Here is a 12,820-nt window from a genome sequence, read left to right as displayed (position 1 = left end):
AGTTTAGCTATGTCTTTCAAAACCATGGTTTGCTAAGCGAAGGTGCTAGCACTGTATGATTTTGTGAAGAGAACTGAGGATAATTTCTTCAGTATGCAGCATTTTCTGTTTAGGCAACATGGAGATAATTTGGTAGAGTTATGGTAGCAGCAAACTCCTAAGTTACAGTTGTCAGTATGTCAAAGGAAGGAGGTTCTAAAAATGTTTTAAGTTGCTGGACTGTTTCTTTAATGTTGGTTTTCTTAGTTTCAGAAGAAAAGGAGGAAGAAGAAGAAACAGAAGATGGTGGTTTGGATGACTGGGAAGCTATGGTTAGTGATGAAGATGGAGAGAAAGGTGGGCATGTAAATACCAAATGGATGCTTTCTCCAATTAAGAGGCTTCTTTGGGCTGATGAGTCTCTTGTTTCTGTAGAAGACAATATTGTTTTTTAGATTCTCCCCCTGCCTCCGTAGATAAATTGTGAGGCAAGTGTGATGATAGAGATACAAGGTCCTCTTCTCAAAGGCAGAGCTTTCAGAAACCACACAAATACTGTTCAAGAAGATCCTTTGGAGCTACATGGAGTATGTGTAGTTACAACATAACTGGAATTTTTTTGTTTGTTTTTATGGGAGTAAAAATCCTCTCCTCTTAATTTGCGCTTAAACCACTTCTGGGAGTTTTGGGAAACCTTTTACCTGGTACTGTATTTCTCTAGTAACCCTTCCAAAGCTGTAACAGTTTTACCACATAAATCTGGCAACATCTAGGAGACTACCTTTGAGACAACTTCTCAAGGAACGGGGGAACTAAGATGGTGTGAAGGTTAGTGTGCATGCATTATACTAAGTTCTTGTTACCTCCTCTCATTGCTGTTTTGAGAGACAGGTCTGAAAGAAAGGAAAGAATTGTCAGAACATTCATATTCCTGCACTTCTGTGCCACAGCCAGTTTTCTGCATGCAGCCAACAGCAGTGTTTCTGGGGAAATTAGAGCTGTGCAAGAATTTAGGGATACGTCTGGGTGTTTTCTTTCAGTGGTGGCAAAAACTGTTCAGGAAGACTCACAACAATAGGAGTTGGCTCCTGTTCTTAGCACTTGCATGATGGGTCTTTGTTGTTTGAGATGAAAGACTGTTAATCAAGTATTTATTGACTTGCTGAGCCCCTGTGTTTTCAAATGTAATAATTTGTATACATATATGTAAGTGGTAGCGATTTTATTTCAGCATAGATGAGTTCCTCTGGTGCTGGACTGTTCTACATTGTGTACTGGGGCTTGCTCACCTTCTTTAAGGTTGTAATGTGGTGTCACTGTCCTCGAGAGAGCATCACATCCCACTTCTGGCTGCCTGATTGGAAGGATCTGCCAATGTGATCCAGGAAATGAGCTTTCCTGGGAATTAGCATATTAGTTAATGGACTTTAAGCATAGTAAGGAAGCATAGCTAATCTCTAAGAGTAGTGAGCCTCCTAGTAGCTCTCTAAGGAAGGGAATGTATGGCTTTAAAGTCTTCATTAGCTTGTCTCTTCTGATTTTGCCAGTATGATAAATGGAAAGCTTTCAAAGAATTCCTATTTTGATAGCTCTTTTTGTGTGTTTATGGAAGAATTCCCCTGAAAATATTTCTTCTCTGAACAGTCTAGGAAAACCTCAAGATGAAATTTTTCCTTAAGATGAAAAGGAGACCATTTATTGTGATTGCTACTACTGCTTAAATGTATATTCCTGATAAGTAATACACAGAAATCCATATTATTTGAATTTGGAGTATTCTGGCATTTAAAGACTTTGGTGCATTCATACCTTTATCAAGTACACACAGTTTTAAATAACTTCATCTCCATATTTGCAAATGACATCTAGTGCAGGTATGTTGATAATGTTATTCTTCCTCCCACCCCGAACTCACTGCTTGCACAGATTCTAAACACAAGTCAGCAGCTCTGAACATGAAACACTATTTTTTTTATATTGAAAGTTGAAAAACAGTCTTGGCTAGGACTTCTTGAATGGAACCTACTCTCAGTCCTCATTCTTCTATAGTAGTCTCTGGGTTTTGTGGGTTTGTTTTTTTTTTTTGGTGCCCTCTCCCCTCCTCTCCAAGGGTGAATTTAATAAAGCATTTTTACTTAAGGTTTTGGTTTTTTCTTTTGATAGAGAGCAAGCCTGTCCACATTGAAGTCAAAGAACAAAACGAAGTGGATGAAGAAGAGGAGGAGGAAGAAGATGAGGAAGATGAGGAAGAAGAGAGTGAAGAATCTGAAGATAGTGAAGGGAGTGAAGATGAAGATGAAAAGACCTCAGATGAAAGAGAGGCAGATTCCCAAGCAATTGGAAAACAATCTGTGGAAAAAAAACCTAGCAAGGAAATTAGCTCTGATTCTGAATATGACTCTGATGATGATCGCACTAAGGAAGAGCGTGCTTATGACAAAGCCAAACGGAGAATTGAGGTATTTAGATACAGCTTTATTTGAACAGCTGGACTCCTGTGTTGTATAGGAAAAAAATTAATTTTCAGCTCATTGAAAAGCCTTTTGACTGTGTTTGTCAGAATGATGGCTGTGTCATGACTAATATTCAAGTAGGTCTAGTATTTGAGTTAATGAATTAAAAATACTTGGTTTTGCCTGAAGATGAAATAATTGGTTTCAGAGACCTTGACCACAAAGAATGTGCTCTTTGATGTTGCTTCCCTCCACCTCTCCCTCTCCTGGAGAAAGAGGCTTTTAGCCTTTACACATAGATATCGTCGAGCTTTAAATTATGTACTTGTCAATTGTTCAGCATTGTTGTGGCTGCTAATGTCCTTGGTTTCCTTACCTGATAAGCTGATTCAGAAAGCACCATGCACAAAGCTACATGTTGATGGATGTAACAGCTTAGTCTACTAGGCTGTAACCAAACCCAACCAACCAAAACCTTAACTGTTAGTTGCAAATTTTTGATTTGCCAAAAGAGGGGTGGTGAACTTTGAGTTGCCTTGAAAGTTTAATGCCCACAGTTAACTCTATGTATGCATGTAATCAAGTCAAGATGTGAGGTGAGCTGTGGGGTTTGATTTATACTTACCCATTTTTATGTCTCTTTCATAGAAGCGACGAGCTGAAAACAGCAAAAACATGAACACTGAAAAGCTCAGAGCACCAGTTATTTGTGTCCTGGGGCACGTAGACACAGGCAAGACCAAAATTTTAGATAAGGTAATGTGAAGGCACTGCCTGTGCATCTTGCTTATGCACGTGTTTATTGTGATTGAAAATAGACACAGTTAAAGTGTACTCAGAGATTACCTTAGCCACTTACATGTAAGTGTTTCTGCTCTTTTTTTTGTCTGTAGCTCCGCCATACTCATGTGCAGGACAGTGAAGCTGGTGGTATCACTCAGCAGATTGGTGCAACAAATGTTCCCCTGGAAGCTATTAATGAGCAAACCAAGATGGTGAAAAATGTAAGTTGTAGCTTGCTAAAGACTGGTGGGTTTTGGGCTTTTTTAGATACGAAATGCAAACTAGTTAAGGCCTTGTGAGATTTCCTGACATGGGCAGATGCACTTTTACCTCATCTCTAATACTGGGGTTGATTGTTTCTTTTTAATTCCTGTGCCCTCCGCCAAAAGGGGGTTGTCTCATTTTTCATTTTAGTTGATAAAGTTTAGTTTCAGTTAATGAATTGCTATTTCTTCAGGAAAATACAGAAATACTGCTTACTCTGTTCCAAACAGTACATATATGTACATAGATGGCTGCTTCATCAATATTTTGATTGTAAATTGAGACTTTGGAAACTGAGTGCATTTTTCTATTTAAAACTTCCCTTTTTACTGTGTGTGCTGAAACTGGGCTAGTTCCTGGGTGATGGATTCTATTGTGTAACAGAAATAGTAACTGTTCCGTATTGCTTGGTTTGGGTTCTGTATTCCATCTTGCTTGCAGCAGCAGCTGACTGAAAAACCTTGGTAGTGTTGGCTTTTACCAAGATTTTTATTCAGTTTCTTAGAAATGTCGAGTGGGGAGGAAGAACTCTTCCAAGACAAGGATGATAAATCTCACTAGTCAGAACTACTTTTTCCTCTGTAGGCTGCCTTGTCTTGCAAAGTTCAGCTGAGCTTATGGCTGCTTTGATACCATGGGGAGCGTGCTGCATCATTTTATTTAATATTTTCATAGAGAGATGAGCTTTGACTGATCTGGCTTATGGAGGGTGCTGGCTTTTCTTAAAGTATATCTGTGGTTTTGAAGTGAAGGCTGTCAGTAATGCTGCCAGCTCTTAGGTAGTTTGATATTTTTCTTGTGTAATCTTTACAAGATGATTAATATTGTGAAATATTAGTTTGACAGAGAGAACATAAAAATTCCAGGCATGCTGATAATTGACACTCCAGGACATGAGTCTTTCAGGTAATGTTTTCTCGTAGTATAGTACTTCCCAGAAGTGGGGCTAAAGCATCTGGATATATTTTAAGCAAAGTGCTAGATCTTTACCTAATCTGTTGTGTTTCTTCTTACTTGAAAAAACCCAGACAACCTGAAGTACAGGAATAAGTGGTTTTGCTTAGTTTGCAGCTGCTTTTTATATCTGGTTAACTGCTGGCTTTTTAGATCTGGTTGATCTATGAATATAGATTTGGCAGTTGAGCTATGAATATTTTTCAAAAACACGTAAATAACTTTTTTTCTTAATAGTTAGTGTAAGAGGAAAGACAGAAGCAGAAAGCTAGAGAAGAAAAGGTGAGGTTTTCAGGTGACCCAGGCACTCTGCTGTGAACTTCTGTTGTAGCCTCCAGTTCATAGTGTCCCAGTTAACTGAATTCAGAAGACTGCAGTTACCAATTGCATGAGTTAGCTGAGTTTTAGCAGAGGTCATATGCTGTCTAGGAACACCAGTGGTGTGCAGGCAAGGTGCTAAATCAGCTTCTAAGTTAAAAACATGATATGCATAGCTGTACTCACTGAGGTAGTGCTTGGATGAAATATCCAAACTGAAGGATTAAGAATTTGATGTGATGTTCTCAGATGTTAGCCTCTGCAAGCACTAAAATGCCAGGCCTTGGGTATTTGGTAATGTTCTGATCAGTTCCTTGGCATCAAACCACTCACAGCTCTTCATCTTCTAGCCGGGTTTTGTTTGGCACCAAAGATGTCTAATCTTGGTGTTACATAGAATTGTGTAACAAATAGCCTTGTTCAGGTTTTGCGCTCCTGTTTTTCACTTGTAACTGTCTCAATTCTTGCTCAGAAAAAAATCAGGACAAATCTTAACTTGCAAAAATATATAATAATATGAGAAATCTTGGGAGAATAAGATACTGAATTTAAAAAGTGCAATTTAGATGTTTTTATAGAGCTCAAATTTTTAAGGGAAAAATTACTTGATCAGCTTTGGCATTTTGTTGGTGTGTTTGACGTTGTACTTGGTGTTGCTACATGTCTGATTTGTCTGTTTTGGTTTCTGGTTTTTGTTTTTATTTTAATGCCACAGCAACCTAAGAAATAGAGGAAGCTCACTTTGTGACATTGCTATACTTGTAGTTGACATCATGCATGGTTTGGAGCCACAGACAATTGAATCAATAAATCTGTTGAAATCAAAGAAATGCCCCTTTATAGTAGCTCTCAACAAGGTAAGATAGCTTTTTACTCTTAACAGTGTGCTTTTGTAGTCGGAGTGTCTTTGGCATCTGACAGTTGTCTGTTTCCTTCTGTGAACTTGAATTGTTTATGTAAAATCTGAAGCAGTGGCTGTTTAATCCTCCCTTGCATTTTTCATACCCTTGATACTCCAGTGGCTTTATGGGAGCTTTGCAGAATAATCTCTTATAGCTCTTTTCCGAGTCCTTATTGATACGTTTCTTTACCTTACTTAACTTCTGTATATGAAGTGTTTCTGGAAGTTGTGTTTCAGTTGTGTTTTTTGTTCTTACACTCGCTTCTGTGGGTTTCTGTACATTTTCTGATGAAATTGAAAGCCAGGTTTCACATTGAAAAGGCTTACTTTATATTAGCTACCGATACATGTTAGCTTGATTTGAAGACAAGCTAGTTTTAAGAATAGTAATGTTGATCACCAGTGGGAAGTGTTTCAGGCTCTGCAATATTAGATGGTAAAGGTAGTGGTTTTTCAGCCTTATTTTCAGAAATTCTGTGCATGAGAAATTACTGTTTGTGATGACTCAACATGAATTATAACATGTAAATAACGTTCAATGACTTTGGATGCTATCTAGCATCATGACAGAGAGCTTACAGAAGGGTGTTCATGTGCAGTGTGAAAACTGCAGTGGTGTTTGAAAAAATGAAATGAGCATTAAGACTGAAGGTGATTGGAGCTGAGGAGGCCATTGTCTCATGGCTGAAAACAGCTGCTTTGAAAAATAAAACTCAGCTATTAGGTGGAGAGGTGTTAAGGCCTGTACTAAGCCTGAGATTAAATAGCCAAAAGTTCTTGCATTTCAGGTTATAGTTCTATTATTTGACCAGGTTATAATCCATTTCCTAAAGATGTAGTTTTGATAATAGTTTCTTGGACTATGTCCTTCCTGCTTTGAAATCTTGCTTATGGAAGTATTTCTGAAGTACGCATTTGTATCTTTTGAACAACATCCCTGTGATCCCTTCTCTGTAGCAACTTGGGAAAGGGCCCAAATTCCAGTAAGTTTAAAAAAACAGTGATTTTAAAAAATTCTCTGTAAAACTAGTAGTCTTTGCTTGGGAAAAATAAGTGCTTTTATTAATGTATGTAAAGCTCTTTGTGGGCCTCTTCCTTCTGAATGTTTTACCTTGAAACTTGATGCAATTAATGTGTATAAACTTTTCCCATATGAATGTGTATTATTTTAGCTTCAATTTTTAAAGCATGAAGTAGTATTGATCTAATGAAATTCTGTTCGGTGTTGGGTAAATACATAGATAAATATAGCAGCTAAAAGCAAATAAAAAGATTTACTTTGATTACTGGAGCAAATATCTGGCTGTGTTGGCTGGAAAAGTATTTCTCGGAGATGATGCGGCACAAGCATACAGATGCCCTTTAAACTGTGAGAGATGACATATTGCTCTGTTTTCAAGATTGATAGGTTATATGACTGGAAAAAAAGTCCGGATACAGATGTAGCCATCACCTTAAAGAAGCAGAAAAAGAATACAAAAGATGAATTTGAAGAGCGTGCAAAAGCCATCATAGTGGAGTTTGCGAAACAGGTAGGCTGGAATATTTGAGGCTCTTTGGTTAACAAAAAAGATAGTAAAGGTGGTGTGCTTTGGGTGGGTGGGGTTTTGTCTGGGGCTTGTTTTGGGGTTTTTATCTTCCTTTTCCAGAAAACAATTCAGAACATGAAGAGAACGGTCTCCTCTCACATACTGGTGTTTACCTCTCATGAACCAAAATTTGCTGCTGTTTAAATGAATCTCTAACTGCTCTGTCTTCAGAGTGCTGCTTTGGAGAAAAGTAGCAGCTAATTGCTGTGGATGGTCAGCAGAGTCACAAATAGCAGATTAAATTTTCTGTCCCTATTCTTTCTGTCTTTGGGAATTGCCTGAGACAATCCCATCTGTCTCTTTTTCTTGAGGACACTGGCAGGGCATGAGTCACATCAGTTCTGGGAACTTCTGTTGGTGACATAAAATGCTGTCTAGAAGCTGGATGTGATAATTAGGTTTGTACAGTTATCCCATACTGCTTTCAAGTGTGGGTCAAGGCTTCAAGTTCCGTAGCATACTGTCAGTAACAATGTGTTTTGTTAAGAAATTGGGATTTAAGAAATGCAGTAGTAATTGGCTGGGGCTGAATGTTAGTGTTAATACTGATGTGTACGTATGTTTTCCCTTATATAACTATTAATCCTGATTCCAGGGCTTGAACGCTGCCTTGTTTTATGAAAATAAGGATCCCCGCACTTTTGTTTCTCTTGTACCTACCTCTGCTCACACAGGGGATGGAATGGGAAGTCTGATAGCTCTTCTTGTTGAACTAACGCAAACCATGCTGACCAAGAGGCTGGCTGAGTGTCAGGAGCTGAGAGCTCAAGTCATGGAGGTAATTCAGTACCTGTTCTCTGAAATTCCTCTAGGATCATAGGATGGTTTGGGTTGGAAGGGACCTTAAAGATCATCTAATTCTAATCCTCTGTCATGGGCAGGGACACCTTCCACTCGACCAGGTTGCTCCAAGCCTTGTCCAACCTGGCCTTGAACACTGCCAGGGATGGGGCAGCTGCAGCCTTTCTAGGCAGCCTGTGCCAGTGTCTCACCACCCTCACAGTAAATTCCTCCCTGCCCTTCCCCCTTCCTCCTGGTAAAAAAAGGTGTGTTTGAATTGTTGAAATTGGACTTTCTCCCCCTTTCGTTCAGGTTAAAGCGCTGCCAGGCATGGGCACTACCATAGATGTTATTTTGATTAATGGACGCCTGAAAGAAGGGGACACCATTATTGTTCCTGGGGTTGAAGGTCCCATAGTAACTCAGATCAGAGGTCTTCTGCTGCCTCCTCCTATGAAGGAGCTACGAGTTAAGGTATGGAAACTGGTTAGTGTGTTGACATTGAGAGAAGATTTTGAACTGGGTTTGGTATAGAGTTTGCAAACTAGGGTTTGGATTATAATCTAAGGCTGCAACCATTGTCCTGTGCTTCATTTCACTGGAGAACTGTGTCCCTGTGGGCCACCATCATTCCTAGTGTTTAGTTTAGTCCCTTCCTGCAAACTTAAATACTCCTGTAAAGTAGCACTAATAATTGCTGGTGCCTGTGTTGGTGTTCTCTCGCTGCCATGGTGATCCTTTGTTGTGAGACTGTTGTGGGCCCAGAGATGCTGAAGGATGCAGTACTGAGACTGAGGTGGGATCTGACCAGGTGCTGCTTGGCCTGATATAAATAGAAAGGGAAGAGCCGCTCTTTCCCCTTGTGTGTGTGGTATTCTGATCAGCAGGGGGTAGGACATTTGCCCTGGAGAATTTAAGTGAGGCTTCCTCCTCTGGTGTGCAGCTTTACAGCTATAACTTGAAAATGGCTAGAGTGGCAAAAGGAAAACTGACACTTAATGCTTAGATTATGTTCTCTGCTTTGTTGGAAGCTGATTTATGTATTCTGGTACCATGAAGAATGAATTGAAAACATGTCTATCTGTTTCCCTTTATTTAGAGCAAAGGTAGACTGGTGTGTGTGTGAAACTCTAATGAGACTCACATGACTCTTTTTGTGGGCCTCAGTAGCAATGTAACAGATCAACAGGATCTTCAGATGTTTTTCTGCACTTTTGGTGGGAGATGGAGTATCACCACTGTGACGAAAAACACTGGATTGGGAACCTTTAGCTGGGAAAGTGGGTCTAGGGTAGCTGGTTGGTTTGGTTTCTTTTTGAAGCAAGCAGTAAGAATACATTTCAATTCAGCCTGCCCACAGGGAATTGTCATCCTTGAAATAAGACCCAGATTTTGGGGTGGAAGGCTTAAGAATAGAGGCTTGCAGGAACAAAGTGCTTACTAGGGAAAGAAGCTGCCTGGCAATTTTAAGGAAAACATGGAACATCTCCCAAACAAAAGAAATGAAGAAACGAACCAGAAGATTCCTCCAGTATTGATTTAAAGGTCTTCAGAAGTAGCTGCTTTCATGATGCCTTAGAGCCATGCACTGGATGGGTAGAGATCTTAAAGGCTCCCTGGGTGGGGAGGAGCACCTGGGAAATGGAGCATGGGACTAGGTACATGAGAAGGTGGGATCCTCCAGTGGGAGGATGAGACAGCTCTTCCCACATGGAGCCTTTGGCTGGGTTAGCTAAGCTTTGGTGCATCAGTTGAGCTGTTGCCATCCTCCCCTTACTTACCTATGGGGCTGAATTTGTTTTTTTTTTTGTGGAGAGTAGCTGCCTGTCACTGTCTGCCCTTTTCTAGTAGATACTCCTTTTTGGCTTTGGCTGCCTTCTTGGTTTTCAGATGACTCCCCCTGCTGTGCTACCCTTGATGGGGGGGGGGGGGGGGGCTGTCAGAAGGGAGAGGAGCATTCAGACTGAACCATGCAAAGTAGAGAAAATCACTGGTGAAAGATGGGAGCTGCTGGACTGTGCCATCATGCTCTCTGCTTTTGCTTGCGGGCAGCAAGTTCTTCAGCTGCTCAGCACTACCTTGTGTTGCTGTGTGCCACCTGCATTGAGCTCTTTGTATTCTCATTTTCAGAACCAGTATGAAAAGCACAAAGAGGTTGTTGCTGCTCAAGGTGTGAAGATTCTTGGGAAAGATTTGGAAAAAACATTGGCTGGTTTGCCACTGCTTGTAGCTCATAAAGAAGATGAAGTCCCAGTACTCAAGGTGAGGTGGCTGATGGCGAAATAAGACACATAAGCTAAGGGTAACAGAGTTCTCTGGTGATCACAGAATCATAGAATGGTTTGGGTTGGAAGGGACCTTAAAGATCATCCAGTTCCAACCCCCTGCCATGGGCAGGGACACCTTCCCCTAGATCAGGTTGCTCAAAGCCTCATCCAACCCAGCCTTGAACACTGCTAGGAATGGGACAGTCACAGGTCCTCCAGGCAAACCAAGGGAGGAGCTCACTTAAATGTTGAAAGCTCAGTACACAAATAACTTGCTTTTTTTGGTTGTACTCTAAAACCTGTTATAATAGCATGCTGTTGTTGCCTTGTGCCCATGGGAAACATTAGCTCTGTGATGTTTTAGTATCTTGACGCTTAGTGTTTCCCTGATAATCTGCTGAGGTGTCTCTGCTGGTAGAGTAAGGTTTGAAAACAAGGATCACAGCAGGGTTTGACTCTGTGTTAATTACTTACTTGGTATTTGTAGTAATCTGTGCATATATTTCAATTAAATTATTAGGCAAATATCTGCCAGTGGAGTTCTTCAGACTGTCATAATTGCAAAGCTGATTTAAGACTCTTGTAGTAGATTTCTTTTGTAACTTACACTTTAAAAATGGGAAGAGGAAAGAATGTAGACATCTTAAAACCAAAACTGAGTTGAGGTGCTCCAGTTAGTTTAAAAAGGAAATGTGCATATTGATGGTTTACTTTTAACCATAGTTTTATTTACCCTTCTGACTACTTCTGTCTTGCCTTTAAAGAGGGGGGGAGGGGGGTAATCTTTCAGGTCCTCCAAATACAGACTTTGTTGCTGGGTACATCTGAGTATGTACATAAAGCCTGCTAGCAGTAGGTATGTGATGGCTTAAAGTAAACGGGGACACCCATTCATCTGTCAGGAAAAGACTGAGTGTTTGGGTTTAAGAGACCTGGGCTGTTAAAGGCTTTTAACTTCTCTGGAAGTAGCACAATGGCCTTCCTTGCTGGTCTGACATCCTCTACTTTGTATCTAGGCCTGAGGAACATTAGAATTTTCTCCAGCTCATGGTTTTAGGAGTGTCTGCTTTCATTGTTGATCCTCAGGCAACCAAAGGAATTGCCACACGCTGGGGGGTGGATGTTCATTCAGTCTTGTCAGCAGAAACTTAAGAGTGCTGGGGAGAACTATGTGTAGTCTGCAGAGAGATGCTACGAACTCCCAAGATGAGCATCTGCTTTGTGTTATGTGATCACCTTCTTGCAAAATCCTCAGGTCTAGTTCAATTCAGACTTTTGTAATGATAGGAACAAGCAGCAGTGTGTCCCAGGGCCGCATATGACCTGTACCTGGTCTGTGTCAGTATGTCTCTCATACTTCCAGAAGCTCATGAACAGAAAGATTTTGCACCCTGAGGCAACAGAACTAAAACTTACTTTTTTTTTCTCCTTCTTTTTTTCCCTAAAGGATGAACTAATACATGAACTGAAGCAAACACTGAACGCAATCAAATTAGAAGAGAAAGGTGTTTATGTCCAGGCTTCTACTTTAGGCTCTTTAGAAGCATTACTTGAATTTCTTAAAACATCAGAAGTGCCAGTAAGTACTTCTGTGCTCTGTCTGATGTTGTTTCTGCATCAGATTAGTGACTGACTTATGTGGCTTTCTTCTTCAACAGTATTCGGGAATTAATATAGGTCCTGTCCATAAAAAAGACGTTATGAAGGCATCAGTTATGTTGGAGCATGACCCACAGTGAGTAACTTCTTTATGTACCACATTGATAAATGTTCAGTGGTGGTTGAGTAATGTCCTCTCCTCAGCTCGGGGTCTGTGGTCTGTCTCAAGCTGTTTGACTTCTGTCTACTTACAGATACGCAGTCATTCTGGCATTTGACGTGAGGATTGAACGTGATGCACAGGAGATGGCTGATAGTTTAGGAGTCCGAATTTTTAGTGCTGAAATAATTTATCATTTATTTGATGCCTTCACAAAATATAGACAAGACTACAAAAAACAGAAACAAGAGGAATTCAAGTAAGTAAGAGCAGTCCTATCAGGGATGATTCCCAAATAAGTGCCTCAGTTATTTTAGTCTGAATGAAACTACTTTTAACTTCTTCCCAAATAATTATCATTTACATGTCGTTCTGAGGGGAAGGAAGGAGAAGAGAATAAGACAATAAATTGGTAGTGTTCAAGAGTTCAGTACTCCAGTCTAATTGCTTACATGTGGGATTAGGCTCAGTAGGGCAAGAACTGTGAAGCAGTTGTAAAATTGAGCTCAAACTATAATGTAATATGGACTGTTCTTACTGAGGTTTGCTTTGTATGCTTGTCTTCTGTTCCCAGGCTGTAACAGATGAGTTAGTCTTGCTGAGTTAAGAAAACAAAAGGGATTTGGATTCTGTTGTTTCATGCTTATGCAATTGCAGTGTACAGGGCTTTATTCTGGCTGTGGTAACATGGATATGCAGCAGCATAGGGATCCAGGGACCCAGAATTAATTTTGGGAATCTGTTACTGGGTGATCCTCAGTAAAGTAAGGACA

General features: G+C 40.2%; 1 protein-coding gene across 1 annotated transcript in view; it reads left to right on the top strand.

Annotated features, from left to right (window-relative positions):
- Positions 1 to 12,820, top strand: part of EIF5B (eukaryotic translation initiation factor 5B) — a 40,181-nt gene that overhangs the window by 24,442 nt on the left and 2,919 nt on the right. Inside the window, exons 10-22 of the mRNA XM_061459685.1 lie at positions 247 to 336; positions 2,143 to 2,438; positions 3,081 to 3,188; positions 3,326 to 3,436; positions 4,318 to 4,385; positions 5,467 to 5,608; positions 7,053 to 7,184; positions 7,837 to 8,019; positions 8,334 to 8,495; positions 10,152 to 10,283; positions 11,736 to 11,867; positions 11,947 to 12,023; positions 12,142 to 12,306. Coding sequence (XP_061315669.1) covers positions 247 to 336; positions 2,143 to 2,438; positions 3,081 to 3,188; positions 3,326 to 3,436; positions 4,318 to 4,385; positions 5,467 to 5,608; positions 7,053 to 7,184; positions 7,837 to 8,019; positions 8,334 to 8,495; positions 10,152 to 10,283; positions 11,736 to 11,867; positions 11,947 to 12,023; positions 12,142 to 12,306 — 1,798 coding nt within the window. The remainder of the gene's footprint in view (positions 1 to 246; positions 337 to 2,142; positions 2,439 to 3,080; positions 3,189 to 3,325; positions 3,437 to 4,317; positions 4,386 to 5,466; positions 5,609 to 7,052; positions 7,185 to 7,836; positions 8,020 to 8,333; positions 8,496 to 10,151; positions 10,284 to 11,735; positions 11,868 to 11,946; positions 12,024 to 12,141; positions 12,307 to 12,820) is intronic.

This window comes from Pezoporus flaviventris, unplaced genomic scaffold (genome assembly GCF_033815535.1).
Source record: "Pezoporus flaviventris isolate CSIRO_AGI_PZ_B2104156 unplaced genomic scaffold, CSIRO_AGI_Pfla_v1 ptg000030l, whole genome shotgun sequence".
NCBI lineage: Eukaryota > Metazoa > Chordata > Aves > Psittaciformes > Psittacidae > Pezoporus > Pezoporus flaviventris.
This window is presented reverse-complemented; position numbering and strand designations above follow the sequence as displayed.